The sequence below is a fragment of the Ptychodera flava genome, chromosome 1 (assembly GCF_041260155.1).
Source record: "Ptychodera flava strain L36383 chromosome 1, AS_Pfla_20210202, whole genome shotgun sequence".
NCBI lineage: Eukaryota > Metazoa > Hemichordata > Enteropneusta > Ptychoderidae > Ptychodera > Ptychodera flava.
Window position 1 is genome coordinate 21,017,538 of NC_091928.1, and position 27,962 is coordinate 21,045,499.

At 36.0% G+C, this 27,962-nt stretch overlaps 1 protein-coding gene across 1 annotated transcript in view; it reads left to right on the forward strand.

Moving 5' to 3' along the window:
• Positions 1-25: 25 nt before the first annotated feature.
• The window catches only part of LOC139143469 (transient receptor potential cation channel subfamily M member 1-like), a 112,233-nt gene continuing 84,296 nt past the window's right edge, over positions 26-27,962 (forward strand). Inside the window, exons 1-3 of the mRNA XM_070713811.1 lie at positions 26-72; positions 605-655; positions 1,505-1,559. Coding sequence (XP_070569912.1) covers positions 26-72; positions 605-655; positions 1,505-1,559 — 153 coding nt within the window. The remainder of the gene's footprint in view (positions 73-604; positions 656-1,504; positions 1,560-27,962) is intronic.

Genomic DNA, 27,962 nt, shown 5'->3' on the forward strand with positions numbered 1-27,962 from the left:
TTCCTTTCTATTTTTTCCCAGGGAAATGCCTTCGTATTTTGCTGAAATGAGTGCATCAAATGATGAAGATAGGTAAAGTCTTTTTATTATTATCTTGGTAAAAATGTCACAGGACCTTAAAATTCCATGTTAGTGTTAACTTCAACCTGCACGCTGTGAATTCTGCAAGATTCAGACTTCATCAAGCCTGTAGCTAGAGATGAACTCATTCCTCCCTCATCGGTGTATATTTTTTCTGAAGTCCTTGACTGTAATTTAGGGGTTTTGTACCATCCCACCTATGAGCACTACTGTAATATATCTATCTTTTTAAATATTGCCCAAGACTTATTTATTTGTATTAATTAATTAAATAAAGTCGGTGACTTCACCACATGTTTCTGTCATAACAATACATACATACATACATACATACATACATACATACATACATACATACATACATACAGACAGACAGACAGACAGAGACAGACAGACAGACAGACAGACAGACAGACAGATTCTATGACATACTTTACAGTGCAGACCTTATTGTTTGACACATATGTAACAATATTTTGTACGTTTCCTTTTGTGTTACGTATTCCTTTCTATTTTTTCCCAGGGAAATGCCTTCGTATTTTGCTGAAATGAGTGCATCAAATGATGAAGATAGGTAAAGTCTTTTCATTATTATCTTGGTAAAAATGTCACAGGACCTTAAATTTTCATGTTAGTGTTCACTCAAGATATATAAATGACTTTTGTCGTGAAATTTACTACAAAGATGCAATCTTCCCCTGATCATAGTTATGGTATTTTATACAAATAGCTGTAACATTGAACGGTGACTATTGTAGAACGTTTGCCGTAGCCGATCACATAAAGCACACGAAGGCCACGAAGTTGTTAAATATTACAGGTAACTCACATCTCAGCTGTTATTATTGTTGTTAATGGCAAATGAAATTGAAGCTAGTCTTCATCATTTTATTTTAATTATTCCTCGTTGTCACCGTTTTGTTATTGTTACAAAACAACGAATACTTATAATATATTTTCCTGACATCGCCTAATCGTTTATCACATAGATGCTAACACTCTCTCAACTTGCACACCGGCCGCAGATCGCCCTACCTTACAGAAATCAAATCTAAATTACACTGTAGTCACAAAATATAGATCTATGGTTGGGAAGAATATATTAAAATTTTCAAACTTTTTCGCGTCCTTAAGGTTTTACCTGTCGGTCTTTTCAATAGACTAATATAAAAGTCGTAGTATATGGTGGTCAACATTGCAAACGATATGCTTACCGGTTTCTACAGAAGCTGAATGCCGTCTTTTCAGCACCACATGAAGGTGAATCACATGACTCCTCTTTCAATAAACGTGCATAAAGATTTTCGGTTTAGTTTGACTCTTAATCAAGGCAATCGTCGAGCAATCCTTTATTTCGACCGCTGACATAGTTATATTCAGTTTTACATGTACTTAATAGACTTTATTCGTGTTGTATGAACAGGTCGGAGACAAGTCGCACAGAAGGCAATAAAGAACAATACAGAAGAACGCCGGAGGTTTGTACTTTTACCGGTTTCACATTTTTAAACCATGGTGATTCCGAGAAAATGTTTGCTCCCATTTGCCATACGTTTGCACAGCACTAGGGCATGTTTAGATCAATTTGCTTTTCTACGTAGGTAGGTAGGTAGGTAGGTAGGTAGGTAGGTAGGTAGGTAGGTAGGTAGGTAGGTAGGTGGGTCGTTAGGTAGGTAGGTAGGTGGATAGGTAGGTGGGTAGGTGGGAGGGTATGATGTCCATACACGTAGATATTATGATATCCGATACATGTGGTATTCGAAATATAATTAAGGATACTATGAGGTTAGCAATACGACCCCACCAAGAGGTGATGCCGACGGATAATTTTTTTATCATATACCTATGCCCGCGTTATTGAATGAATAAATCTCGTATATTATAAATATGATACGTTTCACTGTGTGTTTTTCTTGATGGACTACATTTGTTTGCGTCATCTCGCTATGGCGGATTGATACACTAGCGTCTAACGTAATCAATCAGCTGGCTCATTGACAATTATTTTACGGTTGAGCAGAGAAATGCTTGAACTCTGTCACCAAGCATGTAGGATATCTACCGAAGTTTCCTTCACAGAGAAAATGAAGCACCTTAGATGGTTTTTTCACTTCACAGACACTGCATCGATGTAAGTTCGAAAATGCTTTAATAACTACGAACTCAGGCTGAACAGTTCACGCATTAATTACTACAACGAGAGCGACATTGTTGACAATGATATATCCTCCACATACGCTTGCAATCGGAAAACTTTTGTTAAAATTTCATTTGAAATCGGATGGACCATTTTAACAAAATCAAGAATAAAATATTTTGAAATTGATATTTGATCTGGAAGAGTCGTTAAACTGGCGAGAAAAAAACAAACACGGCAATTTCAAATTCAACTTCAATGAAACACAACATTCACATGTTTGAGTCCAACGTGTGAAATCTGGAGAATACGAGCGCGAACGAATTGGAAAAATCTGGTTTCGGAAGATCACCAGTGCTGGGAATCGTCAGAAGAATCATATTTCACGGCCCTACGACGTTTGCGTGATGAAGACTTGAACGTGAACGTTGCAACATTAATGGTGAATGAACTGCCGTAAATAACCGCCCCGCTGAATATACCCGCTGTAGCTGCTGCCTGGGTTTGGTACGTACTTTCATTGATGGTCTTGTGAAATGGTGGATTTGCTGGTCTTGCTTCTGTCACATTTCCCGATGACGGAACCATTGCTGTTTATTCCTTGTTACTGTTTCATAGTATGTTGGACATCTCATTTTGTTGCTCGAGCGACGCTACAGCGTAGTTGTTTATTATGAGATGAGATTAGTGCCAAAACAATTGTGTTAACATTATTTCATTATGTTTACATTATTTCGTTTTCTCATTGTGTTTGCATTCTTATTTCAATATGTTTGCATTTTATTATATTATGTTTACATTTTTATTTCATTCTTTCATTATGTTTTCTTTTTTATTTCATTATGTTTACATTTTTATTCCATTTTTTCATTTTGTTTGCATTTTTATTATATTATGTTTATATTAATTTACATGTGTATTTTGTTTTCTCATTTCGTTTGCATTCTTGTTATATTATGTTTACATTCATTTTATTCGTTCATTTTGTTTGCATTTTTATTATATTATGTTTAGATTTTGTCGTTTTTCTTATTTTGTTTGCATTTTTATTATGATACATTTACATTTCATTTCTTTAACAAATTGAAAAAAATGCAGAGAAAATGAAACAATAAAAAAATGTAAACATAATATAATAAAAATGCAAACAAAATGAAAAAATGAAATAAAAATGTAAAAATAATATAATAAAAATGCAAACATAATGAAAATAAAATGCAAACGATGAGAAAACGAAACAAAAATGTACACATAATAACATAAAAGATGCAAAAAAACCCCGAAATAATGTGAATATAATGAAATAATGTTAACACAATTATTTTGGCACTAATCTCATCTCATAGTTTATGCTTTGAACCATACGGTGTCCAGATATCTGCTGCACTTTAGTTGAGGGAATCCCGGCGAGGAGCAAATTTGTTATGGCCGTTTTCCGCATGCTATGATTAGTTTTCTTCCCAGAGATTCCTGCTTTATTACACATGGTTTTCACGACATTAGCCAGCTTGTTTTGACCCATTGGATTTTTCTTGTGTCAAATATGAGTCATGGGGGCGTAATTGATACTGAGATAAAACGGACTGTCCGGGGTGTTCATTTCTGGAGGACGACGGCTAGCGAATTGACGATAAGTCTCGACCGGGCAGCTGTTCATGGCGTTAGGTGTCGCAAATATATTGGGGTTAAACGGCCGTGTTGAACTTCCTGCTTGCCCCAATCGCGTTTGTGTTTACCGCTCGTTGAATTCGAGATATTCTAGGCCGCCGGCGATTTTCTTCAGCATTATATCACCCCATTTCAGTTGACGATTTTGTTGCCGGCCGCGGAAACCGAGCATTTTGGTGTTGTTGGTCCACATTGCATGGAAGAGAGCTTCAGGGGTTGATTGGCCGATAACTTCCTTGTCAACAAAATTGTTTTTCCTCTTCCTCAGTCAGTCAGTCTGTCGGTTGCGTTTGGTTTGTTTCCCATTCCGTGCTCTTTCAGTTCTACTCTTTTGGCTGCGAGGCATTTTCGCGACTTCTCGAACAACTTATCGCGCATGATGGAAAACCCGTAGGCGCTGACTTGTAAAAACCGACGGATACCTCTTTGATAGTTGGTAAGCGTATCAGGCTCATAGTCGCTGCCGTCCTTCTGGCGAGTCCCTAAAAAACGCTGCCAGATAATCGTCAAACTCAGCAGGAGGGATGTCACATATTCGGCGGGTTTCGTTTGGCCTCATAGCATTCAGCCATAGCTGAAACTGTTTGGTAGCCGTGTAGGTGTTTCGCACGGTATTTTTTTTTTATTTGAAGACTGACGAACTCCTCCCGGTCACTCTCAGTAAACTCTGCATACCGTTGATGTTGTTCTTCTGGTTTGGGTGGTAAATTGTCAAAAACTTCTTCCGCAGCTAACAAATCTGACAAACTGAAAAACTCATGCAGGTTTTCGCTGACAGACATTGAGGAATGGCAAGGTTGTTGCTATAGTGACCGTCTTATACCGGTGTCTCATGAAATCAAAAAATATTTCAGATGATGAAAAATATGTAAAATGAAGTTCATTTTACTTCCAAATCGGTACGGTACATGCAAATGTTGTGTTTGTTATTATTCTTCCGAACGCACTTACAATGAATACATGATATTTTTGAAAGTTGTGCATTTGAATTTGCCGGTCCTCCGACATGTCCGATAGCACTTTTGCTTGTCGTCTGCGCGTCTGTACTGGTGCACGGACGGAACAGCTGGTCGGTCATCGATCTGTCAGTGCCCGTACGGTGTGATACTCTGCTCTTTAATTTGTTCAAATTGGTAGAACTACTAGAAGGTTAATCCTATATCGACACATGTGTTTTATTTAGTTACCCCGCATTTCCCTATGCTTCAAAACCCTGCCACTTTTGGAGATCAGACACAATATCGTAGTCAAAGTCAAAATCATAGACGGGCACCATGGTTTGTTTTGATTAGGGCGCCACCATGTAAGTAGTCAGGTATGCAAATCAACAGGCCGAATCAGGCTTTGTTATGCAAATCAACAGGTTGTATCACTTTTTCATATGCAAATATTCAATTGAAGGAAAGAAAGACGCGCTGATCATTCCTTTCATATGCAAATCAAGAAGGCGTATCACTTTATTGACATGCAAATCAATACGAAAAATCGTGTCTCTGAACTCAGTACAGACACATTACAGGGCATAGGTATATGATAAATACAATAATTTTTGCGGGATATTTAAATGTTCCTGCAGATGCAAAAATGTACAGATGACTATTAATAAGTTAAAATTATAAAAAAAACCTTCTCAAAAATAGCTCATCGTTCATAGCAATATTACTTCAGATGCATGTCTCTTCGGATGATCCCAATCCGGAATGTTAACATTCAAAAGGCGCAAAGATTGTGAATAGTCTTTGTGCTTCGTTGAGTTACTCCAAAAACCTTATCTCTTGTATGACTTGGTAACCCAGAGATCACTTCGTTCTTTAGTCAGCTTACTCGAATAAAATCAAAATAGACTTTAGGGTAAATATATTATTTCAATTTCGTCAAAGCATAGTTTTCTCAAAAATTGCTCATCTGATACCCTTTAGATGAAAATATAAGATTACACTTTTAGTCCTATGGACCCTATGAGTCAAAAGGACTAATGTGATGGCGCGGCGTATTATGCCCTATATAGTGTGCCGTATGCCATGGACGGAGGTATCTCAGACACGCTCCAGTAACTTTTTCTGAAATGCATTCTGATTGTCACTCGGGCAAATATCTCAAATTGACCTTTTTCTTTTTTTATTGAATCATTTTAAAGTCATTTTTAGCTTTTTTGTGATAGTCACTATTTTCAGTTTGTCATCAAAACCACCGATTTGATCATTTTGATGTTTGGCCTGGCTGTGTGTAGAGTTGAAATGCCGTCAGAAATATTCAAAGTTTGGTGATGCATGCCTTGTAATATTTTTAAATAATAATTTAATCCATTTTTAGTATATATCTAGTTGATTTTTAGTCAATTTTGCTAAAGCTGCTGTCTGCGCATGCGTACAATTGAAGGACAAAATCTGAGTGTAAGAATCAAAACCGACGCAATCTTGTTTCTCGGTGTGGTCAGATTTTTTACCTTGTAAACATTTCAGTTTGCATTTGAATATGTTTCGTCAATATGAAGATGACAATGATTGTACTTTTGTCGCCGTCGTGTATTTTTTGCACGAAAGGCGCCTTTGATCAACTGAAGAATGATGGCCTCCGTAGGCAGCAGTGCAGACTCATATGTGTTTTTGTTAACTTTGTCCCATTGTAGGTCATCTGCTGCGCTTATTTTATTACATAATCATGTTTATTTGGTACCATTGAAAGGCTAATTTACTACTTTTTAAAATGAAATATTGTAACATGCAATATCTTCTATAGTTTTCATGGAATATGACGAAAACTTTCCCCATATCACAAAGTTTATATCAAAAATTACTTTCGTAGCTATCGTCAAATTCTACCAATTTTCTATCTAGACATAACAAATAAGGCAATACTTTATATGAAATCTTTTTATTTGGTACTGGGGAATGTCAGAAATATGAAATAGACTTTTAACAGAAAATATATTTGGACTCTACAGCTGTAACAGTCATATTTCAGCGATATTTTGAAGGTTCTCGCAAAATCACAGTATTGCCAACTCGCTTGCTTTTTTGTTAAATCTGTCTTCTTATAAGTCATCTGCTGAGCTTGATTTTTGACATAACCTGGCTTGTTAGGTATCAATAGAAAGGTAATTTACTAGTCTTTAAAATGACATATTGTAATATGCAATGTCTTGTTTAGGTTTCATGAAATAAAACCAAAGCTTACCCCATACTCCAAGGTTTACACAGCAAATTACTGCAAATCTGAAATTCTACCATTTTTTACAATTTATTAACTTTATATACCAAGGGCGATGCTTGTATGCAATCTATGAAATCCGTGTTTTTGTTAAAAAAGTATGTTACAAATACGAAATTGACTTTTAACAGGAAAAAATATGATTTTGTAGCCTTTTGGGTCATATTTGGAAGGGTACCCAGGTATCAGGGCAAATTTGCCAAAACACATACATTTGCAATAGATGGGTTCCCCCTCAAAAAATGATCCAAACGGCTACTAAATTGTATCATCTTCCAGTTAAAAGTTAATTCTATACTTGTGACATACATTTGTAACAAATAAATCAGATTTTAAACAAGAATTGCCTTTTGTATTATGTGGAGCAAAAAATGGTAGAATTTAAGATAAGCCGTAATTTGCGATTTTAACTTTTTGGGTATTGGGTAAAGTTTGACCATATTCCAGGAAAACTATGAGTGACATTGTATTTTACAATATGTCATCTTGAAAAAGAATAAATTTGCCTACTAATGATACCTCACAAGCCAGGTTGTGTCACAAAATAAGTTCAGCAGATGACTTACAAGAAGAAGAAATTAACAAAAAAGGTGCCAGTTTGCGGTACTGCGATTTTGTATTTCCCTTCAAAATATGGCTGTTACAACTATACAGTCCAAATATTTTTTTTCTGTTAAAAGCCTATTTCACATTTATGACATGACCCAGTACCATATATGACAGATTTAATACCGAAAAAGAGCTATTTTTATCATGTCTAGCTAAAAATTCACGGAATTTGATCACGTTATCTATGACAGTACTTTCAATATAAACCTCGGAGTATGGGGTACGTTTTGGTCATATTCCATGAAAACTATACAAGATGTTGCCTGTTACAATATGTCATTGTAGAGGCTATTTAATTACCTTTCCAATGATACTAAACAAATTCGGTTATAATCAATAACAAGCTCAGGAGATGACTAATAAGATGACAGATTTAACAAAAACGCATGCGAATCAGGAATACTATGATTTTGCTGTACCCTTAAAAATACAGCTGGTACAGCTATAGAATCCACATATTTTTTCTGTTAAAAGTTCATTTCATATTTCTGATATGGCCAAGTACGAAATAAAACAGATTTCATACAAAAAATTGCCTAATTTTATATGTCTGCGTATAAATTGCTTGAATTTGACATTAGCTATGACAGTAGTTTTCGATGTAAATTTTGGGTATGGGGTAAGTTTTGGTCATATTTCATAAAAATCTGTACAAGATATTGCATGTTACAATATGTCATTTTAAAGACTAATAAATAATCTTACGAATGATACTTAAAAACGTACATTATATTCAATAAAAAGCTCTGCAGATGACTTAAAAGACGATAGATTCTACAAAAATGCACGCAAGTCAGGAATACTGAGATTTTGCTGTACCCTTAAAAATCTGACTGTTACAACTACAGAATTCCAATCTTTTTTCTGTTAAAAGTCTATTTTATATTTTTGACATAACCTATTACCGAATGAAATAGATTTCATACAAATGAATACCTGATTTTATATGTCTTGGTAAAGAAAATGGTAGAATTTGATTTTAGCTATGACTGCAATTTTCAATGTAAATTTTGGGGTATGGGGTAAGTTTTGATCATATTTCATAAAAACTATAGAAGATATTGCATGTTACAATATGTCACTCTAAAGATTAGTAAATTATCTTTCTAATGATACCTAACAAGCCAGGTTATATTCAAAAACAAGCTCAGCAGATGACTTATAAAAAGACGGACTTAACAAAAATGCATGCAAATCTGCAACACTGATATTTTGCAGTACCCTTTAAATATGACTGTTACAGCTGTAGATTCCTAATATTTTTTCTGTTAAAAGTCTATTTCATATTTCTGACATATCCTTGTACCAAATAAAATAGATTTAATAGCAAAAACGGCGAGATTTTTTGTGTCAAGCTAAAAAAATTGTAGAATTTGGTTTTAGCTATGACTGAAATTTTCAATGTAAACTTTGGGGTTTTGGGTAAGTTTTGGTTATATATCATGAAAACTATAGAAGATATTGCATATTACAATATGTCATTCTGAAGATTAGTAAATTATCTTTCTGATGATACCTAACAAGCCAGGTTATATTCAAAAACAAGCTCAGCAGATGACTTATAAAAAGACGGACTTAACAAAAATGCATGCAAATCTGCAACACTGATATTTTGCAGTACCCTTTAAATATGACTGTTACAGCTGTAGATTCCCAATATTTTTTTCTGTTAAAAGTTCATTTCTTATTTCTGACATGTTCCTGTATCAAATAAAGCAGATTTGGGACAAAGCACTGCATTTTTTATTATGCCTAGCTAAAACATTGGTAGAATTTGAGATTTTCTGTAATTTGTAATGTTAAATTATGGGGTAATGGGGTAAGTTTTGGTTATATTTGACAAAAACTGTAGAAGATATTGCATAGCGCATTATGTCATTTTAAAGATTAGTAAATTATCTTTCAAATGATACCTAACAAGCCAGGTTATATTCAAAAACAAGCTCAGCAGATGACTTATAAAAAGACGGACTTAACAAAAATGCATGCAAATCTGCAACACTGATATTTTGCAGTACCCTTTAAATATGACTGTTACAGCTGTAGATTCCTAATATTTTTTCTGTTAAAAGTCTATTTCATATTTCTGACATATCCTTGTACCAAATAAAATAGATTTAATAGCAAAAACGGCGAGATTTTTTGTGTCAAGCTAAAAAAATTGTAGAATTTGGTTTTAGCTATGACTGAAATTTTCAATGTAAACTTTGGGGTTTTGGGTAAGTTTTGGTTATATATCATGAAAACTATAGAAGATATTGCATATTACAATATGTCATTCTGAAGATTAGTAAATTATCTTTCTGATGATACCTAACAAGCCAGGTTATATTCAAAAACAAGCTCAGCAGATGACTTATAAAAAGACGGACTTAACAAAAATGCATGCAAATCTGCAACACTGATATTTTGCAGTACCCTTTAAATATGACTGTTACAGCTGTAGATTCCCAATATTTTTTTCTGTTAAAAGTTCATTTCTTATTTCTGACATGTTCCTGTATCAAATAAAGCAGATTTGGGACAAAGCACTGCATTTTTTATTATGCCTAGCTAAAACATTGGTAGAATTTGAGATTTTCTGTAATTTGTAATGTTAAATTATGGGGTAATGGGGTAAGTTTTGGTTATATTTGACAAAAACTGTAGAAGATATTGCATAGCGCATTATGTCATTTTAAAGATTAGTAAATTATCTTTCAAATGATACCTAACAAGCCAGGTTATATTCAAAAACAAGCTCAGCAGATAACTTTTAGGAAGACAGTTTTAACAAAACTGCATTCAAATCTGCAACACTGTTATTTTTCCGTACCCTTCAAAATATGACTGTTACAGCTGTACAGTCCCACAATTTTTTCTGTTAAAAGTCTATTTCATATTTCTGACATGTCCCTTTGTGTCCCTGTATTAAATAAAGCAGATTTCAGACAAAGCATTGCATTTTTTATTATGCCTAGCTCGAAAATTGGTAGAATTTGAGTTTTTACTGTAATTTGCAATGTTAAATTTTGGGGTGAGGGGTAAGTTTTGGTTATATTTGACAAAAACTGTAGAAGATATTGCATAGTGCAATATGTCATCTGACAAAAGCATAAATTCCCTTTCTAATGATACCAAGCAAATGAGGTTATGTTAAAAAATGAGCTCAGGACATGACTTATAAGACAGATTTGACGAAAATGCATTTGGCTTGGAAAATCGTGATTTTGCGGTACCCTTCAAAACATTACCATAACAGCTATTGCGTCCCTATATTTTTCTGTTAAAATTCCATTTCGTATTCTAGGGATCCCAAGGGTTCTGAAAAATACAGGTTTGTTATCCTGTGGGGGTGCACGTAGACCCCCTCTAGCCCACGGACTATGACTAGTTATAAAATTTCAAGAAATATGCAAATGAGCTAATTATTAACTTGACACTGCTCAATGCTTCATGGGACAATTAGATATCCATCAGATCAACATTTGTAGCACATTTCAATTAATTTAATGCTGTAATTTGAGAGTAATGTCACTAATTACTAAGTTCATTAAATATGCAAATGAGGCCTAAATTAACTTGACACTGTTCAAATGTTTCATAGCACAATTAAATATTTATCAAATCAATATCTGTAGCACTGTTCATCAAATTTGGTGCCGTAATTTCAGAGTGAAATACCTAATTACAAAGTTTATTGAATATGCAAATGAACCCTTAATTAAATTCACACTACTAAATGCTTTACAACACAATTAGATATCTGTCGGGTAAGTATTTGCAGCAGTTTTCGTCACATCTGATGCAGTTATTTCGGAGTTATATGACTAATTATAAAACTTCATGAAATATGCAGGCAAGCAAGTTTCATCAAATGTAATGCTGCAATTTCAGAGTAATATCACTAATTACAAAGTTCATTAAATATGCAAATGAACCCTTAATTAACTCCACACAACTAAATGCTTTACACCACAATGAGATATGTGTCGAATCAGTATCTGCAGCAGATTTCATCACATTTGGTGCAGTTATTTTGGAGTTCTATGACTAATTACAAAACTTCATAAAATATGTAAATGACCTAATTGTTAACATGACACTGCCAAATGCTTGTCAGTACAATTAGATATATATCAGAACAATATTTGTTGCAAGTATCATCACGTTTGGTGCAGGAATCTCAGAATTATCACACTCATATTAAAAGTTCATTAAATATGCAAATGAGAAGATAATTGACATGACACTAACAGTATCATAATAACGTTCTGAGATTGTCATCTGTAAAAAGTTTCATGAAATTTGTGCAGTATTTCTTGATATATATCTACACTGTCATTACCGTCGCCATAGAGAAATCATTGTACGGAAAAAACGATATTGCATAACTTCATTAATATGCAAGCCACACTATCCAAAACCTTATAAATTCTTGCAAGTAGCATATGGTACCTGTGTACCAAATCTGACTGGAATTCGTTCAGGCGTTTTTTAGTTATCGTGTAAACAGACAGACAGACAGACAGACACACACACACACACACACACACACACACACACGGACAGACAGACAGACATCGCTATGACATTAGCCCACGTGTTTAACACGTGAGCTAACAATGGAAGCGGCCAATGAATATGATGTGAATTTTATTCTTAATTCCACATTTACAGTATCAGAAATATTAAAAGCTTTGCGTAAATTAAAATCGGGGAAATCCCCAGGTGTCGATGGTATTTTGAACGAAATTCTAAAATATGGTGGGTCTTCCATACTTACTCCATTGTGTTCATTTTTCAATGTCATCCTCAGATCAGGAACGTTTTCAAATGCATGAAAAAAGCATATTTTGTCCCCGTGTTCAAATCAGGTGATACATGTGATCCGTCAAATTACAGAAGGATTTCTATAAATACTTGCCTTGCAAAACTTTTAACCTCTGTGTTGAATAATAGGTTTATAAACGTTCTTAATAGCAATGGTATTCTTTCGCCATTTCAGTCTGGTTTCAGAGCAAAGAAGAGAACTGCAGGTAATCTTTTAGTTTTGCGTTCGGCTATTGATCAGCATTGTTACGTGCAGAGAAAACGAACAAAAGGGTGAACTCAGCAGTTAACGTTTAAACAAAATTTATTACGAAAATAAAACTAATTGCTAAGTCAGGGATAGAGTACAAGCTTTAAAAGTGTACAGACTACTTATCTCAGCTGGGACGGCAAAGCTCCAGTCTCAGAGTTGTAACAGTCAGTCGGATGAATGAACAGTCCTTTGGCTTGCAGGCTTGAAGCTGCACAAAGTCCACATTATAAATCCAGCGTTGGCAGTGAAGGTCTTGGAAAGTCTTGAGAATGACTACTGCTGGAGTTTAGTAACACACAAGAGACACGATCCCAAAAGTCTGACTGCAAGCCTGCTGTCCCAGTATTTATACTCATGTGCTTACATAAGCATATAAGAACAATCTAGAACTTTTATTGACATGCTAATTACTGTTCTAAAATTATCTCTCTTAGACAACTAACTAAATTTCTAGAACATTCCAAACATGACTAATTGAATTCAAGGTTGTGAGGTCATTAAGGGCAGTGACCTTGAGAATGTTCTAGACTAATTGAACTCAGGTCATGATGAGTGTGGGGGGAAATGACCTACATAACACACCCCCTCTTCAAAAAAAACGAAAAGAAAATTTTTCAAAAAAAAAATCTTTCTTTTACAAATGTAATCTTAAAAGTGTGAACAACAATAAACTCTAAATACGAGAGAGACAGTCTGCAATTAAATTGTCTCTGCCTTTGATATGTCTAATGTCAAAATTAAACTCCTGTAACATTAAACTCCATCTTGGCAATCTCTGATTTTTGCCTTTAAATTTCTGCAGAAAAACAAGAGGGTTGTGATCAATATAAACCAATATTGGCTGGAATGAAGAAGTAACATAAACTTTAAAATGCTGTAAAGCTGATATCAAAGATAAACACTCTTTTTCAATTGTAGAGTAGTTTCCCTGGGATTTGTTAAATTTGCGTGAAAAATAGCAAACAGGATGATCTATACCATGACTATCCTCTTGCAATAAAACAGCACCAGCAGCCGTATCACTGGCATCCACAGCTAATTTGAATGGCAAAGTGAAATCTGGTGCAGACAACACTGGAGCACTTTGCAGTATGGCTTTAAGTGTATCAAATGCCCGTTGGCATTGCTCTGACCAAACAAACTTTACTTTCTTTTTAGTAAGTTAGTCAAAGGCTCAGTAATTGTGGAGAAATTTGGACAGAATTTTCTGTAGTAACCAGCCATACCGAGAAAGCACATCAGTTGTCGTTTGCAGTTTTGTATGGGAAAACTTGAAATGGCACTGATTTTGGCATCAACAGGTTTTACCTCACCCTGTCCTACAGTATGTCCGAGGTAAGTCACCCTCGCCAAACCAAACTCAGATTTGGCAAGGTTGACAGTCAACATTGCTTTGCTCAGTCTCTCAAAGAACTTTCGCATGAGCTTGATGTGTTCCTCCCAGGTGTCACTATACAGGACGACGTCGTCAACGTAAGCTGCACATCCGTCTAGCCCGGATATGACATCGTTGATCATCCGTTGGAACGTTGCCAGAGAGTTCTTCATTCCGAATGGCATCACCTTGTACTGGAACAATCCGTCTGGTGTAACAAAGGCGGATATTTCATGAGCACGATCCGTCAGAGGGACTTGCCAAAATCCCTTCAGTAGGTCAAATTTCATCACATACTTGGCTTTTCCCACTCGGTCGATGCAGTCATCAATCCTCGGGATTGGGAAAGTGTCTGTCTTTGTTAAAGTGTTGACTTTCCCAAAGTCCGTGCACATACGATAACTGTGATCTGATTTGGGAACAAGTATGCACGGCGAACTCCAGTTACTTTTACTGGGTTCAATAAAGTCATTGTCCAGCAGGTATTTGACTTCTTCCTGGAGATATTTTGCTTTTGTTGGATTCAGTCTGTATGGATGTTGTTTTACAGGCTTACTGTCACCAACATCAACGTCGTGATTGATGACGTTTGTCCTCGTTGGAACAGGTGTTTATATTCGTGGAGCAGTTCTTTCACCTGTTGTTGTTGTTCTGGCTGGAGGTGTGCCAACTTTGTAGACTCCAGCTTCTCCAGGATTTCGGAGTTCTGAAGCTTGACCGAGCCCAGCTTTGAGTTTAGAGTATTTTCACTCAAGTCAGTTTCAGTATCACTATCTTCATAATGGCCAGAACTGACGGTACTGACAGGCTGAGTTATAGTAGGATTATCCCTATCCAAATACGGCTTAAGCATATTTATGTGACATAGCTGTTTTTGTTTTCGCCTGTCAGGTGTTATTATGATGTAATTTAAATCACTCATTTTCTTATCAATTAGGAATGGCCCAAAGTAACGAGCATGGAGTTGTTTGCCAGGAATTGGAAGTAGAACAAGAACTTTTTGACCTGTTTCAAACTTCCGTTTTGAGGTGTTTTTATCATATTTGATTTTCATTGACTGCTGAGATGACTCAAGATTTTCTCTGGCTAATTCACATGCTTTAGAGAGTTTTGTACGAAAATCTGACACATATTGCAAAATATTCAGACAATCATCATCCTCTGATAGGAATTTCTCTTTAACGAGCTTAAGTGGGCCATGGACTGTATGTCCAAATACAAGCTCAAATGGGCTAAAACCAAGAGACTCTTGAATTGACTCTCTAACAGCAAAGAGCAGAAAATGAATTCCTTCATCCCACTGCTTCTCTGTGTCAAAACAGTAGGTCCTAATCATGTTTTTCAAAGTTTGATGAAATCGCTCAAGAGCACCCTGACTTTCTGGATGATAGGCGGATGACCTATACTGTTTAATGCCTAGCTGATCCATTACTTGTTGAAAAATACCAGACATAAAGTTGGAGCCTTGATCGGACTAGACACATTTAGGGAGGCCGAATAAAGTGAAAAATTTGACTAAAGCTCTCACTATAGTCTTTGTCTTTATGTTTCTCAGTGGTATGGCTTCTGGAAACCGAGTTGATGTACACATAATTGTCAACATGTACTCATTTCCTGATCTTGTTTTTGGTAGGGGCCCAACACAGTCTATTAGTATCCTACTGAATGGTTCTTGAAATGCAGGAATTGGCTATAAAGGGGCCTTTGGAATGGTCTGATTTGGCTTTCCTACCATTTGACATGTGTGACAAGTTTTACAGAAATGTGCTACATCCTGCCTGAGATTAGGCCAATAAAAGTGACTGAGAATTTTATGATAAGTTTTCCTTACTCCCAAATGACCAGCCCAGGGCGTTTCATGGGCCAGGCGCAATATTTCAGCACGGTAGGGCTTTGGAACCACTATTTGATGTTTTATAGCACAATCGTCATCAACCAAAACGTCTGGAGGTCTCCATTTACGCATGAGAATACCAGATTTTGTATAATAGGAAACAGAGCTATCTGAAGTTTTACCTTCATCATCTACCCTGTCAAACCAAGACAAAATATCTGGGTCTTTGTGTTGTTCTGCAATGAGATTTGATCTAGAAAATGTCTGACTTTGGTCAGCAGAAGTTTTACTGGAAGTTTCAAATCCACGAGGGATAACGGAATGATCCGTGTCAAACACCTGACTGAAAAAGGTGTCATTTAAGTCAACATCTGTGACATTGTTTTTGAGAGTATTTTGATTCTCAGAAGTTTTCTTTGACATGGCTCGAGTAATAGCACATGAAGGGAAAAGGACGGGAATGTCTTCCTCTATTGGCTCTGGATTTTGATCAAAACTAGGATTATCAGTCACAAGTGGATTAGTAATGACCTTGTCCCCGGCAAGGTCGTTTCCAAGAAGAAGGTGAATCCCTTCAAAAGGCAAAAAAAGGCCTAATACCTAAAGTCACAGGTCCAGAAACAAAGTCCGAAGACAAGTAGACATTATTGAGAGGAACAGGAATGTAGTCATTGCAATCTACCCCCTTAATAAGAACTTTAGAACCTGAAAATGACTTTTCAGAAAACGGCAGGGTATCTGCCAACAAAAGAGACTGGGATGCCCCGTTATCTCTTAAGATTTTGACAGGGGTAGCAGAAGAGAAATCACTAGAAAGTGATATAAAACCATCATGAATAAATGGTTCGAAAATACCCATAATGCTATCTTGAGAAGATTGACCTTGACCTCATTAATCGGGGATAAGAGGGGTTTAACCTCAGAAAATGTGTTACACACATTATTAGACTCTAATTGAGTTGATGAAGAAATAAAGCCGGTGGGCTTAGATCCACTTTGACCACTTTGACCTTCACGTTTTCTTTTCAATTTGAAACAATCTGACATTAAATGGCCGTCTTTCTTACAATAATTACAAGAAAGTGTACCGAACTGTTTGTCAGAAGGAGATTGAGACTTGGGATCTGATGATGTGGGAGTGTTACTTGAACTCTGTGAACTGTTGTCATTTGATTTCCTACTGTCCTTTGAAAAATTCTTGGATGAAAAGGAGGAGTTAAATTTACCTGCATTGTTTCTGTATGAAAAGGACTGGGATGGTTTGCTGAGAAATGAAGATTTGTGGGTCAATGAATAATCATCGGCCAAACGTGCAGCAACCTCCAATGTATCTGCCTTTTGTTCATTGATAAACGTCTTGATGTCACTCCGGATGCACCTTTTAAATTCCTCAATCAAAACAAGCTGTCGTAATTTGTCATAATTCTGACTGACCTTTTCCGAAGAACACCAACGATCAAACAGTGTTCTTTTGTTCGAGCAAATTCAACATAAGTTTGATCCTTCACCTTCTAACAATCCCTAAATTTCTGACGGTAAGCTTCAGGCACCAACTCATAGCCCTTGAGAATTAATTCCTTCACAGAATCATAATCTGAAGCCTGCTCTACTGACACTGAATGTAAATTTCTCTGGCTTTACCCACCAAAGCACTCTGCAAAAGCATAGACCAGGACTCCTTAGGCCAATTCAGACTCTGATCAATTTTCTCAAAATGAAGGAAATATTTATCAACATCCTTTTCTGGGAAAGGGGGAACTAACCTGAAATGCTTAGTGATGTCAAACTTGTCTGAAGGGAAGAATTTTCCTGACTGTCCAAGCTCTAAACGTCTCATTTCTAACTGTAGTCGATGTTCTTCCAATTCTCTCCCCTTTTCTCTCTGTCTTTCTTCCATTTGTAATTCTTTGTCTTTCATTTGTAATTTTTCCTGCCTTTCCCTTTCTTCCATTTGCAATTTTTCCTTTTCTAATTCCAATTTCTTAAGCTCCAAATCTGCCTGTATTTCTAATTCTAATTTATTGAGTTCGAAGGAAGACTCAGGCTCATAATCTTTCAGGGTGGATTCCTCAAATTGGCCTAAATCAACTAGATGTTTGGCAATACGGTACTGTATTTCCCTCTTGCGCATAGATCTTTTGACTTCTACTTTGAGGAAATTGGCCAGTGTTATGAGGTCGTCTTTTCTGAGGGAATCAAATGTGTCCTGATCAAGGTCATCAATTTCGTCTGGTTTAAATTCCGCCATGATTAAATTTCGCTGAGTTCACAGTGTACAGTAGTTTTTGAAAAGGCTGGCAAAATGTTATCAAATGGCTCAAAACGCTCGTCTCCCGGACGGGCCCCCAATTTGTTACGTGCAGAGAAAACGAACAAAAGGGTGAACTCAGCAGTTAACGTTTAAACAAAATTTATTACGAAAATAAAACTAATTGCTAAGTCAGGGATAGAGTACAAGCTTTAAAAGTGTACAGACTACTTATCTCAGCTGGGATGGCAAAGCTCCAGTCTCAGAGTTGTAACAGTCAGTCGGATGAATGAACAGTCCTTTGGCTTGCAGGCTTGAAGCTGCACAAAGTCCACAGTATAAATCCAGCGTTTGCAGTGAAGGTCTTGGAAAGTCTTGAGAATGACTACTGCTGGAGTTTAGTAACACACAAGAGACACGATCCCAAAGTCTGACTGCAAGCCTGCTGTCCCAGTATTTATACTCATGTGCTTACATAAGCATATAAGGATAATCTAGAACTTTTATTGACATGCTAATTACTGTTCTAAAATTATCTCTCGTACACAACTAACTAAATTTCTAGAACATTCCAAACATGACTAATTGAATTCAAGGTTGTGAGGTCATTAAGGGCAGTGACCTTGAGAATGTTCTAGACTAATTGAACTCAGGTCATGATGAGTGTGGGGGGAAATGACCTACATAACAGCATGTCTATGCGAAATTTTCTCAGTCAAGCTGTAGTCCCAGTCGTAGGTACCTTAATTGTTGTTTTGTAGATTTTCATAAAGCATTTGACAGGGTTTGGCGTACAGGTTTACTTTGGAAATTACAGAAATACGGCATTAATGGTAATTTCTATAGCTTAATTAAGTCCATGTACAACAACATAAAGTATTGTGCGAAAAGTAACAATTGATATACTGAAGAATTTGACTCCAATTTAGGAGTTAAGCAAGGGTGTAATTTAATTCCAACTTTGTTTAATATTTTTTATAACTGATCTTCCCAATACATTTGGTTCCAGTGAGGACTGTCCTATCAAACTTGGTAAACTCCTTTTCAATTGTCTAATGTATGCTGATGATCCTTTACTTATTTCAGGATCTGAAACAAGCTTTCAAAGCTGCTTAGATAAACTTCATAGTTTTTGTCGTCAATGAAAATTATCTATTAACATAATGAAAATGAAAGTAATGGTGTTCAACAAAAGTAATCATCTTGTAAAAGAAGTTACACTCACTTACAATGGAGTGACTCTTGACTTAGTGAAAGAGTACTGTTACCTTGGTTTTGTCATTACCCCAAATGGTAAATTCAAAGGTAGTTTTCACAATCTTAAATTGAAGGCAATGAAAGCTCTTTTCAGCCTTCGTAAGGGCCTTCAAAATGGTTCACTTTCTGGAAACATTGGATTATCACTCTTTGATAGTTTAATTGTTCCTATTATCACATACGGCTGTGAAATACGGGGACATGAAATTAATGACAAGTGTAACTTTCTCAATGATGTTAGTATATCTTATTATAGATTTATCCTAGAAGTCTCTAAACATGCACAGTCTGATGATGTTGTTGGAGAGCTGGGTAGATAACCAATTCACTTTATGGTGATAAAACACATGCTCAAATACTGGCATCGATTGGTTTTATCAGAATGACATCTTATTGAGATCTGCTTAAACATCCCGGTTGAATTAAGATTGGTATAGTTATATACAAAGCATATTGAACTCTCACATTGGGAGCGATATATGGTCTTGTGTTTGCAATATTAATTCCAAAGTTATATGATAGTTTATGCGAAACTTATGAACAAACATGGCTGAGAAACATTCATAATGATACAAGGAAGTGTGGAATGCAGAGGAATAAGCTGCGAACTGACAGACTTTTTAAGACAAAAATTGAATTTGAAAGTTACTTGCTAGATATAAGATATTTTACCAATAGGATCACAACACACAAATAGAACTGGATAGAAGGTCAATTCCAAAAGTTCCTGCAAATGAAAGATTCTGCAAGTTTTGTAAGTCTTTAGTTGAGGATGAATTTCACTTTGTTATAGAATGTCCAAAATACAGAACATATCGAGATGGTCTATTTTCATCCACAAGTTTGTATAATCCAGGCTTTCTTGATTTGAATGACAGAGAAAAGTTCATGTATATCTTTACTCACAAAGATAAACTACCCCTTGCCAAATTTATTTCTTGTACTTTGGTTCCTCCCCCAGCAGCAGCTTCATCCAGTGTTTGCTGAATTTAGTAATTTTTGCCTTACCACACTCCATGAGTGTGTTGTTGAGCAATAAAGTATTATTACTAAAAGACCATCAGAATTTCCTCTTTGCTACTTTAGATCCTGCATTGGCATACATATAATTGTCAACATCGCTATGCTTGAAAGTAGTAGACTCTCATACTATGAATACATCGACTGCATAGTACATATGTGTGTAAGTAACTCCGCATCGCATCAAAACTTTTTAAATAATAAACACGTTGGTGCCCCCGTGCCCCATGTTAATTTAAACGTTATTATATATATATATATATATATATATATATATATATATATATATATATATATATATATATATATATATATATATATATATATATATCATATACTATAGGCCACCGGCCCGTAAGTATACATATCACAAAATATAGTTACATCTCTGAAGACGCTGTAAATACAAATGTAGACTGTGCTCTACAAAAATTCATTTCAGTTATACAGAACTTGTTACATTTGGAATTGCACTAGATCGTTTCTTTGAGGCGTAAAATATAAATTTTGATAGATTACGTATAATAGACACATTTTCAGATTGCAATAATTTTACAAATTTAACTGTAGAAGGTGGAGCATAGAAATATCTTGATCAGTACTTAGCTCTTAAATCTGTATAAAATGGACATATCAAGCAAAATTGAAATTCATCTTCAACCTGGTGTGTATCACAAAAAAGACAGATTCTATCAGCACGAGGGTTGTGTAAATATCTATCTGTCTCAACTCGTAGAGAATCAGCAGAAACACGAAAACGGCACAGAACATGAAAAAATTTCTTATCTAAGACTGAAAAATATTTCTCTCTATTGAATGTTCTCTTAAATTCACAATAAGTATCCAGCTTAGAGAAAAAACTCAAATTAGCTTGCCATTCTTGGATGTAAATATCCTTACAACGCTGTTTAAATAAATTAATAAAAACATTTATGTTCCCAACACCTTGGTTTATCCAAGCTTCTCCCATCCCCACTGAGAAAAGCAGCTGTTTCACCCCAAGTGCCCAACAGTTTTTACTCTTTTCCGCTTCACAAAATTGAAACTTATAACAGGTGTACGAGAGACGGTTTTGAGGAAGAGACAATAATCTAAGCCAGAAGTTTACAACTCTTGCCAGTCTAAAGGTGCGAACTGAGAAACGCCCCAATTCACCCTTGATGGCCAGATTTGGTACATTATGATACAATTTCAAGATATAGCGACAAAACTTATTTTGAACTACTTCCAATTGTTCCCCGGCATGTAATCCCCACACTTCACTCCCATACATCATGATTGGTAATATTTTACAATCCATTTACTAGCATAGTGTGATAAATTGTTCAATAACCTTTGAAGTCCAATTGGTGTTGAGCTAAAAAGAGTTAGGTCATCAGCAAAAAGCAAATAGAAAAGTTTAATAGTAGCTATATGTATCCCTGCAAAATCATGTTCAAGAGCTTCACTCATATCGTTAATAAACAGAGTAAACAGAAGGGGAGAGAGGATACTACTTTGTTGTACACCAAGCTGACATTTAAACAAATCTGACAACCCTGAGGTGGTTCGAACACATGCAGTTACATTTGCATACATAGAACGCAGCACAGAAAAAACTTTATCTTTAAGGCCAGCTTTGAACAATTTATAAAATAACAAGCAATGATTAATACGATCAAAAGCCTTGTCAAAGTCAATAAAGGCACAGTATAATCTGCCACTCAGAGCTATGTATCGATCTATAATGGTATGTAAAATAAAAATATTGTCTACAGTTGAATATTTCTTCCGAAAACCTGCTTGCTCCTCAATAAGAGGATAGTGGGTCTCTGACGAGACAAGTAATCTCTGATAGATAATCTCACTGAAAACTTGATTTATTGTTCGCAAAAGGGTAATTCCCCTATAGTTGTTTACCTTATCTTTTGGACCTTTCTTATGCAGTGGGACGATCAATCCTTGTGCCCACTGTTTGGGAAACTGACCTGTATTGAGTATTTTGTTAAAGAAATTCAATATCAATCTCTTAAAATGTGATGGAGCATTTTTTAAAATCTCGGGAGCAATCCCGTCATTTCCAGATGCTTTACCAGCTTTGAGACACCCCAGAGCATTATCAAGTTCTTCCATTGTAATATCTGTATCAATGGAACTAGTATCATTCAAAGTCTCACTAAAATCCTCATTGAAGTTCAAATGCTCCAAAAATGTTTTAACTTCCTCATAAAATTCATCATTTGCAGTATGACCCTGGATTATTGGTTCTGTGAATAAACCTGAGAAAAATTGAAACCATTCATCAACTGAGATACTTGGATCTGGTCCACAGCTCTTTGTGCTAAACAGTTTCCAGAACTCCTTTGAGTTTGACTGGCTTCTGAGAATTTGAAGTTTTTGCTTTTCCAATTCATAAAATGCAGTTTTTTTGATTTTTAACAAAAGTTGATAATCTTTTTTCATGTTAACATAACCCTGGAGTGAACCTCTAGATCTTGAATTTCTAAAGAGATTTAAGGACCTACTAACACACTTTTTCTTTTGGCTGCCCTCCTTATCATACCACGCATTATGTTTGTCAAAACCTGGCCTGGAATTATTTACAGTAGTAGTTTTCAAAGACTGGACTGATAAGTGAATTGATTCTATAAAGATGGAGGCAGCTTTAGATATGTCACCATCTTCCATGGCAGACAATACATTTTCTGAACAGATATTTCCCATATCACCTTCCCAAAAGACATTGAAAGCAACTTTATGTTTCTCATTCCAAATAAACTTTGTAGACTGAATTGGATCCTGCACACACCTATTATTTGAATTCTGAGATACTGAGGGAAAATTAATATCAAATACAATTATGTGGTGGTCTGATTCAGTGCGATCTGAGACACTGATAATCAAACATTGCAAAATTAACATAATTGGTTAAGATGTAGTCAACTACACTTCCACTTTGTTCTTTAACACATGTAAAATAACCTCGTTCCTGGTCATCAAGCAATCTACCATTTACAATTCTCATACCAGAGTGTTTACAAAAACTAAGAAGTATAAATGACCATAAGAATTTACAATCTGATCCATAGAGGATCGTTCTGGTAACTGTTTATCATAAGCATATTCCTCCCCAAGAGGGAGAAAACCCACATTGTCGTTTGGAATATAATCAGGTTCTGTCGCTCTTCTTGCATTGAAGTCCCCACATAAAATAAATTTAAAATCTGGGAACTTTGTCGTAAATGATGCAAAATCATCTTCCAGAAGTGTGAAATTTTGTTCATCAGCATAACTGCTGGATCCATATGGAGAAAAAAAACAATACCAAAGCACAACTTCAGAGAATCTTTGTGAAACATAACCCGTACAATATCACTAGTGGCATCACGCTTGAAAATCTTAACATTATTGTAATATTGACAGCGGTAAAAAATACTGATTCCTCCTGAGAGTCTACCAAAATGTTTGGTTTTACTACGACTTACATGACATTTCTCATACCTTACAGTGAATAGTCAGCTTCCGGTGCAACCCAAGTTTCTGTTAAGAATATAAAATCAAAAATTTGAAAATACTTTAACACATCGGGATTGCTCCATTTATTTTTTATACCATTGATATTCCATAGAATACAAGATAACGATTTCACAGACAAACAATTTTCATGATTTAGGCCTACAGAGTTCTGTAATATTGCTTGTGGCTGATCACTTGGAATGTTCAGATTACCTTGTGTATATACAGCTGGCTGGATTTCACATGGACCTCGGCGAAACCCCTATCTGTTGTTGAGCTTCTTCAATTTCGGATCTTTCTCATGTGGATCTGGAATGAATACTTCACCTTCTATAATCAATTTATCGTAACGCATGGTGGCTCTTTTATTGTCCTGTCGAGCTGCCGCAAGGAACAGTCCGAGTTTTCTTCTTTTTTCGCGCACCAACGGAGAGAGGTCTTCTGTTACTCGATACGGTGAATCACGAGGAAGGTTTCTGCTTTCTTGATAAATCTTGTCTTTGTCTTTATATTTGTTGAACTTTACGACGACAGGTTGGGGACTGGTTTTGGCTCTGGTTAGTCTGTGAGCTCGCTCTATTTCCACATTTGCATCTTCTATGTCGAGTTCTTTGTTCACGAAATTGTGTACCTTTTGTTCAGTGTCACTCCATGATTCATTTTCGTTTTGCTCAATGCCATGAATTATCAAGTTATTTCTTCTTAACTGACCTGTTTGTGTAGTCCTGTTGCGATTCCATTTTGTCGAGTTTCTTGCGCAGTTCCAAGTTTTCTGCTTCCAGTTCGGCAATACGACAATTTGCCAGTTCCTTTTCCACACCGTGGAGACCTTCCTTCAAATCCGCTGCTCTCTGCTCGGCCTTTTCTTCCAATATTGAGAATCTGTCCTCCAGCGACTGGTGTAAGGATGACATTTTCTCATTGATGAAAGATTTCAGTCGGAGAACAATGGCGTCTCCACTACCGTTTGACGGTTCACTAGGCTGAGTGTTCATCGGCGAAGGCATTGGGTCACAGGTGGCAGTAGAGATAGGCACGGCTGATTCGGTGTGTTTACTCTGCCTGGTAATCATAGCTTTTATTTGTTGTTGCTGCTGTCTTTCTTTGTTGGGGCCAGGATTACTTTCTATATCTCCACACACCAGTACTAGCAGACTGAGAAACATGGCTAAGCGGACGAAGACACTCAACGATACATTGTCCGTTCCAATATGGCGTCTTCCATTGTCACGGCACCTTGCTTGCCCATGCTGAGAAAAACTGCCGATTCGCAACCTCCATACTTCAAGAGAGACACCCATATTGCCAAAATCTTGTCAACCACTACATAGAGTGGTCTCACTCAGTTCTTCAGCTTCAACAGGGTTTGTCTTTCCCACAAAATGTAACAAATTTCAGAGACGACATGCACACACGTTGTTCTCCGAAGTGTGGTAAACAGCGCCCTCAGTTGGTGCCCCCATGCCCCATGTTAATTTAAACGTTATTTTAATGAGGATAAATTTGTATTTCTTCTGTATAAATTTTGATATCTGTTGCCAATATTTTTTCTGTGGGGAAAAATAATTTTTAGCATAAATGTGTGTCTCTCAGTTTTCGAATGTAAAATGTAAAATTTGGACTCTAAGGCAATATTTGATATCTCTGCAAAATATGTTATTTCTAAGGAGCTTTATATAGATATATACTGTAACTCACTTTAATTGTGTTTCTATTGGAGATTTTGTGAAGCTTAGAACCATTTGGAAAGCGTTTGTCAACAAGTTGAAGGAATCTCATGCCGATGTACTACTATCGGCAAGAAATTCCTTTTGTTAAGTGGCTTTTGTGATGCATAACAGTTTTGGTTTTACAAAATCCGTGAAAACCTTCTCAAAATGGCAGTGCCCATGTATAGAACCGGAAGAGCCCGTTTCAAACGCGTAGAGAGTGGAGAAATTTTGTTTCTATTGAAGATCTTATCTTCAATAGATACACAATTAAAGTGACTTACAGTTGTATGAAGAAAATGGCTAGTATAATCAAATCACATAATAAAAGAGTAATCACCGGGGACCAATGTCAAAATCGACCAGCTGATTATAATTGCCGGGACAAGTCTACATGGCCCTTGAAGGTTAACTGTCAAGTCGAAGGTGTGGTTTACAAGGCCAAGGTATCAACGGGGGAAAACATGCAGAAAGTCCACATCAGCGTCATTTATAACATCTTTAAGACGTGCTTCTCTAATCACATGCAATCGTTCCGTAACGAAATGTATCGGCACTGCACGGAGCTTTGCAAGTACGTCTGGTCCCACAAACAAGAGACCCAGGTCTTTGACATTTCATGGTCAAATATTTACAAAGCATCAAGTTACTCTAACATAAACAAGCGATGTTATCTTTGTATATCAGAAAAACTACACATTATCAGTGCCGACAAATATACGCTGTTAAACAAACGGTGGGAGTTGGTCTCAAAATGTCGCCACCAAAACAAATATTTATCAAATTTTAACACCACCTACAAATAGATTGGTACGTCCCGATCATACATATATAATACTGTTGAGCTATGAATCCTTTCACTTGTTCTGTCTGATGATTGCACGATCCATGAAACTTAAGTAACATATATCATTACTTTGTACTTGAAGTAATTTTGTGTTATTATTTATAACGCTCTGCTTTTGCATCGAGCACTGTGATTTTCCACGAGGACATCTGTGTACTTCGATAAATATATATATATATATATATATATATATATATATATATATATATATATATATATATATATATGTGTTTCTGTGTAGGGTTGTGTGGGTGGGGGTGGGGGTGTAATGTGACTGACGTTTACGTAATGTAAGTCATTAGTAAGTCTAGTTATTTTAAATGTCCAAAGCGCATGGCAGGTTGCTTGAGTGTCCACTTTACACATTTAGTGAATTTACGCTATCAAACCATATTTTAAACTAAATATACATTCAGCTTGAATAAACTTTCGAAGTACATTGCTCATGCTTACATTGAAATATGCTGAACATAAAAAATATAATATCAATTGTTCATAAACTGCTAACAGAACATGTCATGTCTTAATTACAAACGATATATAAAATCTATTTGTTCGTTATGATTCGTAAAATTCGCCCATGCTGCTTTGCTAAAAATAATTGAGGAACATGCTGTGGTTTGGCTAAATCATGTTTTTAAGTTAATAAATTGTATTCATAAAATTGAGGATATTGTTTAAACTATTCAGATTTTTATCCGGAAAGCATTAAATATACTTTGCCATTCTGCAAGTGTCTCCAGGTTCATGTGTGCGACTGTCTCAGTTTAAACATGAACCTGGAGACACTATATTCTTGAGGGGCATTAACTGCCAACTAAAATAAGCAGCAAATTGGCAGAGCAAGATTTCATACCCGGCAGAAGGTTGCTGAACGTAACAGACAAACTGTTAGACAGAACGATATCCCGCGAGACTTAAAGTAATCTTGACTAGAAACCGTATATCTAGATAAGTACAGTGAGATGTTCTTGAGGGTTTCTTCTATAGCAAAATGTTTGGGAATCTGACTAACAGTTTTAGGTAAACAAGACAAATGGTAACATCATTGAAAAGGCTTTGCGGTAATAAATTGTTCACTTTCCTTGCAAGTTGCGTGTCATAGTATGCAATTACAAAACATGACAGAGAGATGTTGATGCAATCGCAATGTAAGGTAATTAAGGCATCGCTACTTCTGCGCGACATGGAATCTGTAAAGCAACTGCACATAGCAACGGGTAAATAACGACTCAATTGAATTCGTATGGCAGCACAAGAGATGAGCATCACAGCAGATTTACTTCATCTAATCAAACCAAACTTAACAAAATTAAACGTCCCATTTGAAGGCAAATACTCACAAAAAAACGAAAAGAACAGACAAAGGATAGAATAGCAAGAGACATGCATGCACCAAAATGTAAC